Source organism: Blennius ocellaris (genome assembly GCF_963422515.1).
Source record: "Blennius ocellaris genome assembly, chromosome: 1".
In the NCBI taxonomy this organism is placed as follows: domain Eukaryota; kingdom Metazoa; phylum Chordata; class Actinopteri; order Blenniiformes; family Blenniidae; genus Blennius; species Blennius ocellaris.
Genome location: NC_137650.1, coordinates 7,152,140 through 7,158,597, shown reverse-complemented (window position 1 = coordinate 7,158,597; position 6,458 = coordinate 7,152,140). Strand labels below are relative to the sequence as shown.

Sequence of the window (6,458 nt, the reverse complement as noted above, 5' to 3'; positions counted from 1 at the left end):
AGATGATCTAACGGCTCTGCAGATAAAATTGTATTTTTTATTATCAGTACTTGGAATCTGGTGTGATTTAAAAGGTGTGAATTGGATATGAGTGGATGACAAAGTGAAAATCACATGCATGAGCAGCCTTACCTTCAGTTATAGCCACAATGTTACTGAGAGAATACAAGATTGATATAAAGGCTTTATTTTATTTCACTGCCTGAGGAGGATTTAAGTGCTGCCAGTCAGGAAAGTTGATATTCGGGTCTAGACAGACTCACCTGCTGTTTGTAATGACGTCTACTGTGTCAGTGTTATTGTGTCAGTGCTGGTGTGTCCACTGTGACCTTTGACTCTGTTCAACAAATGTACAATTTCTTTATTTATAATTGTTTTATCATTATTTACTTCTTTGTCGGCTGCCTGCTGCTCTGCTGCCTTCGTTGCACAGCCGCTGCTGTTTCGTCGAGCTGCTCCCAGGTCTGCCTTATGCTTTTGTTCCTGTCATCCGCAGACATAACTCTTTAATAAAAACAGGAGACACACATTCAATTTCAGGACTCAAATCACGGAGAAGCTCGACACAGTGCGTCGACATCCTGAAGGCAGAAGAAAGGCGAACCTCTGCTGCAGGTAGAGGCTGCAGGTTTCCTCCAGGGTGGCGTGGCGTGGTGCTGCTGGCTGTGGGGGGGAATGTGGAAGTCCACTCTCGTACTGCTTCACCATGTCAGAGTCTTTAAAATGGAAGCCCAAGAGCTGACTGAGGCTTCCCCTCACAGGAGCAGCACCACAGCTCTTCTCCTGGTCACCTGGTGCCAGAGGAGGAGACCTTTACTCAAGTCATTCATTCTGACATTTCATGAAATCCCACTATCAGCACGTTCTAGCCGTGGTGTCGGCGTGCACCTCGTATGAAGAGACTCTGCCGTTCGGTGTTCAGAGCATAAACCGGATTATGAGGAGTTGTGATCAGGTGGGATGTGGGAGGAGTCAGGAGGCACACGGTCCTGTGGCCGAAGACATCCTGGAGCAACATCTTCCCATTCATTTGCACCACGAGGGACTTTTGAGACAAGAAATGGACAAGACCGACATTAAAACATTCAAATTATCAAGGATTCTAACAACTTCCTGTGTGTTTTCATCAACAGGTGCGACGCTCCTACCAAGCCCTGCAGGAACGGCAGCGGGATCACAGTGACGGGGAAGTCCCGGGACTCTTTTGACCTGCACAGTTAACAACCTTTCGTTAAATAAACTTTTGTGAAGGACAAAAGTCACGCATTCATACTGAGAAAATGTAAAACTACTTCAACCTTTCAGACCGCTGCATCTTCCAGGATTGTGTCCCTCGTCCGGTTGTGACCGTATGAATGGCTCCACTTTTACATAACAACACGAGATTGACCTTCTCTGCAGTGAAAATCTGTGACTCATCAGCCAACGAAGGCCAATAATCCACAAACTGCATCTTGATGTAGACACTGCTTGACTCAGGCTCCAGTACCACAGACAGAGGAGCCCCTGGGGCCACAAGATGACAGTGACAAACACAAACAGGCGCAAAAGTTGTTTATATCACATAACAACCTCTGTGTGTGTGTGGGTGTAACATATACTGTATATATATATATATATCTACACCCTCAGATGTGCATCGTTCTGCAAACCGATAGACATAAACTATCAGTCGGCGGTGAGGTTTCTCTCAGGGCAATCTTAAATATATCGCACAGCCAACTGAGAAGTTGACAGGCTCCACTGAGGCGTGAGTGTGAAACCAGGAGAAACACTGCAGCAACAGCCCATTTCTTCAAGACGTCACTGTGCATGACTCCCGGGACGGAATCTTTCTGTTTGTAGTATGAGGATGTTAAAAAAGAAAGAGAGAGAGAGAGAGAGAGAGAGAGAGAGAGAGAGAGAGAGAGAGAGAGAGAGAGAGAGAGAGAGAGAGAGAGAGAGAGAGAGAGAGAGAGAGGAAATAAGAAGCACTGAAAGGTTCATCTTCACTACAGTGTGGTTCACCCAGTGGACCATCCATTGAAATCCCACAACCTGGAGAGACATCTGATCTTCTATACCAGTGTTTTTCAACCACTGTGCCGCGGCACACTGGTGTTCCGCGAGATATAGTCAGGTGTGCCATGGGAAATTAAGATAAGATAAGATAAGATAAGATAAGATAAGCCTTTATTGATCTCACAATGGAGAAATTTACTTGTTTCATTCTGCTCTTAAGGACACTCATGAGTAGGAAAGACAAGAAATTATCGAAAATGATCCAATTTCGCATTTTTTTCTAAAAAAACATTTGCTCGAGTAATCATGTATAAATACTCTTCGCCAATAGATGGCAGCACAGCACTTTGAGACAAGACGTTAGGGTGTGCCGTGACATCGAAACTGACAGACGTCAGTCTGGTTCATCTCCACCTCCTGCTCCCATCTTGTATCAAAGTACTGTGTCAGTGACAGTGATGGAGAAGGTTATGAAAAGGAAGAATGTGAATCAGGATCTCAGCTCTTCATCCATCAGGTCCAGGTTTCACAGAGTGAGTGAAAATTAAAAAAAAAATGAAATTGGGAAATACATTTTTTCTGTATTTATTTGATTCCTGTTGATAAAACTTTGATGAGAATGACTTTGTATTGTTAATAGAGGCTACAGAGTTTCACATTTTAACATTTTCGGGAGGTGGTGTGCCTCCAGATTTTTCCAAAGACAAAAGTGTGCCTTGGCTCAAAAAAGGTTGAAAAACACTGGTCCACATTAAAGTCCACACTGCTGGACCCCAGTGGTCCAGGTCCAGCAGGAGGACGTGTGATGACGAACACACAATAATGAGATCGACCCACCTGACAGCCGGTCCCACACACACACTGAAGCATCACTGAGCCCGAGGGCTACGTAACGTGTGTTTCTGCCGACGGCCGAGCACAGGATCGCTTTTGCGTTTGGCCACAACACATCTGGAAGACGTTCCACATCTAGAAGGAAGAACGGAAAGCAAAGTAAATTACACCAGCCGCTATAGTGTCATTAAAATGTGATTGTGAGGAGATGAAAGCTGGAATAAGTAAACGTTCTACCTGCTTTGATCTTGGGTGCTTTTTGCAGTGAATACTGGAGAAGATTATGACTTCCACTCCACCACACAGCCACAGCAACCGGAGATCCTGACAGGAAAGGTCAGAGAAGAAACCTGGCATCACATTTCGTCCAGACCTGAGCCCGTCTGAAGGGCTCATATTAAGCAAAATTCACTTTCTAATGGTTTCCCAGCAGTAAAATTCATTCCCAAACCTGGAATGACGCCCCAGAAATGAAAAAGTGTGTCTTCTCTCTCCCTGGCTTGTTCCAGGTTTTAAAAAGTGTGTTGCTCCAACCAGCCAATCAGAAATGAAACCCTATATAGTGTCATCAGGGGTTTAGCCAATCACAATCAAGGTAGGCTCCTCCCCTTTGACCACAATCACGCAGCTCTGCTCTGGCACATGGCACCACGAGAGGAAGTACTTCCTCCTCTTCCCATAGATGGGCATGTGTGGGCGGAGCCAGTCCAGCTCGCACAGACACAGCAGATTCTGAATGTAGCTCCTATGATCCAATAGTCTAATGGAGGAGAATCAAGGAAAAGCTGGATTTGGGGCAACACAATGTTTTTGGACTAATGTGAAAAGCTGGGTAATATGACTTTCATATGATAATATGAAAGAAATAGATCCTTATTATGATGGATTGTAAGAAAATGCAAAGCATGGTTAAAATGCAGCTAATCAGCTTGTTTATAGGATGAAATGTCACCGTGCTGAATTAACGTCAAGCAGACCAGCAATACAGGAAGATGAAGACCGACCTGGTTGATCACCTGCTCTGTCTCCTCCACCACACTGACCACATGGCAGGAGGAAGTGCTGGGTGCAACGTCTGCAAACACAGAGGAAACAAAGTAGGCCAAGAAAAGTGTCAACAAACAAAAACAAATGGATGCCACAGTGTTATTTCCGTTCAGAAAACCAAAACAAAGCCACTGAAGCAGCTCATCCGTGAAGCGGTGAGCCTCATTTGCATAAACGTCGTCACACCTCGGGCTTTCATTTCTTGGTTCTTTTGTTTTCTCGGCGTTCGTACTGAAAAACTGCTTTTCCCACCGACGGCCGCTGCTCCGGATTACGTCCAAAGTCAAACAGTGTGTCAGAAAATCTGAGGGCTCAGAGACGTCAGGCTCGCCGTCCACCTGCTGCCCTGTGAAACCACAGACGGTTTACTGACCTCCCTGCTCCATCAGTCTCACTCTGTATATTCATCTCCACCCACACCATCACCTCCACCAGGTTCACTCACACTGCAGATTGTGGTTTTGTTCAGCCGCACCGCAGTATGACGGTATTACGTTTCTGTTCTCGTTGAATGTTTACCTGCAGAACTGTTTGGCGGCTTGACTTTAATCGCCATGGTAACAGGAGACCATTTTAAATCTCCACTTGACTTTGAGTCCTGAAGATATGAAAAGATGCTTTGATTTTTTTTTTGTTTTTTCATACAATAGTGTTGCATTTGCCGTTTTCATGCATGAAATAGCCTCTGGGAGCGGTTTAAAAGAGATCATCTATGTCAAATTAGGGAAAACAAAAGCTGAAAACTTATTGTAAGATTCTAAAAACATTTAATCTCATCCAATGGACTCACAGTTCGTTTACCTGTTGTCGCACCACCTCCAGCTCTTTCAGCCACGATGCCAATGGCAGACGGTAGACCTCCAGCCAAGCAGCGCCGCCGCCTGACGGGAGGCATGAACCCATGAGACAAGGAGGCGACGTGTTCAGTGGAAATGAGGAAGGTTCACTCACAGCTGACTGAGGCGGCGCCATGTTGTCCCCCTTCACTGAGCTCGAAGGACAAACAGATGCTCCTCTTGTTGACGTCTTCCTGATATTGGTGAGGAACAGGCTCAGAGTTTGTGTTCATTAGACCAGTGTTTTTATCTCCTTTATCTCAGTGTTTTTCAACCTTTTTGAGCAAAGGCCCATTTTTTTCTTTGGAAAAATCTCGAGGCACACCACCACCCGAAAATGTAAAAATGTGAAACTCTGTAGCCTCTATTAACAAAATAAAGTCATTCTCATTAAAGTTTTATCAACAGGAATCAAATAAATGCAGAAAAAAAGTATTTCCCAATTTCATTTTTTTATTTTTACTCAGTGTGAAACCTGGACCTGATGGATGAAGAGCTGAGATCCTGGTTCACATTCTTCCTTTTCAAAACCTTCTCCATCACTGTCACTGACACAGTACTTTGATACAAGATGGGAGCAGGAGGTGGTGATTAACCAGACTGACGTCTGTCAGTTTCCATTTCACCAGCAAAGTTCTGTGCTGCCATCTATTGGCGAAGAGTATTTATACACGATTACTCTTCAACGCACTGCAACGGCTGTGAGAGCAAATGATTTTTAGAAAAAAATGTGAAATTGGATAATTTCCCACGGCACACCTGACTATATCTCACAGAACACCAGTGTGCCGCGGGGCAGTGGTTGAAAAACACTGCATTAGAGGACAGCAGGAGCTCGACCATACGTACCATGACGTTGACGACGCTGATCAGGCGAATGACATCAAAGTGTTGTGCAAAGACTCTGGCCACACCTGGAGCGGAGGACGACACCGATTCTAAGATTATATCTGACAAACTCCGTTAAACATCAAGTTGATACTTTCTTGCCCCCTTGATGCGCCGTCGTCTCTATTGAGTGACGCTTCACAAGATCAGGATCAAGTCCAGTTTAAAAAAATAAATGTGGGTTTCTACCTGTTCAGGCTGGACACAGAGCAGGAAGGGAAGATAAACTTGGTGTGGACCAGAGCTCACCCATATCATCGACAGTCGCCAGCAGGTAGGTGGATCCAGCGGCTCCGCTCATCTGAACACAAATGATTTCCAGCTTGTCCTGCAGCCAGTCGGCAACGCTGACCAAGGGAGACGCACGCCACACTGACAAGCCTCGCCCATGACCCAGACCCAGGTACCGGCCGTCCTCCGAGCAGGACAGGCAGTTTGTGTCCACTGGAAGCTGATCATTATCATGACACATGATTATTTAGTCATTATTTATTTTTATTTATTATTATTATACATATTATCATTGTTATTATTACTATAACTACAATGATTAGTATTAATATTATCTTTCTTATTATTTTATTATTATTATTATTCAATTTATTTATGTATAGAATGGTTTTGTAGCACTTTTATTTATGAATGCTAACCACTCACACAGTCTTTAAACTTAAGCCTTCAAACATTCAAAATAAATACATATACATATATATACATATATGTGTGTGTGTGTGTGTGTGTGTGTGTGTGTGTGTGTGTGTGTGTGTGTGTGTGTGTGTGTGTGTGTGTGTGTGTGTGTGTGTGTGTGTGTGTGTGTGTATATATATATATATATATATATATATATATATA

The 6,458-nt window shown here is 44.1% G+C and overlaps 1 protein-coding gene across 1 annotated transcript; it reads right to left on the bottom strand.

Moving 5' to 3' along the window:
- Nucleotides 1–543: 543 nt before the first annotated feature.
- On the bottom strand, nucleotides 544–6,078 carry wdr93 (WD repeat domain 93; the record flags this gene model as incomplete). Its single annotated transcript, XM_080520295.1, has 11 exons — nucleotides 544–791; nucleotides 889–1,045; nucleotides 1,149–1,209; nucleotides 1,449–1,506; nucleotides 2,839–2,970; nucleotides 3,073–3,171; nucleotides 3,852–3,910; nucleotides 4,673–4,763; nucleotides 4,834–4,912; nucleotides 5,568–5,632; nucleotides 5,856–6,078. 11 exons carry the CDS (start codon nucleotides 6,076–6,078, stop codon nucleotides 544–546), a joined length of 1,272 nt encoding a protein of 423 aa, XP_080376421.1.
- Nucleotides 6,079–6,458: the final 380 nt, after the last annotated feature.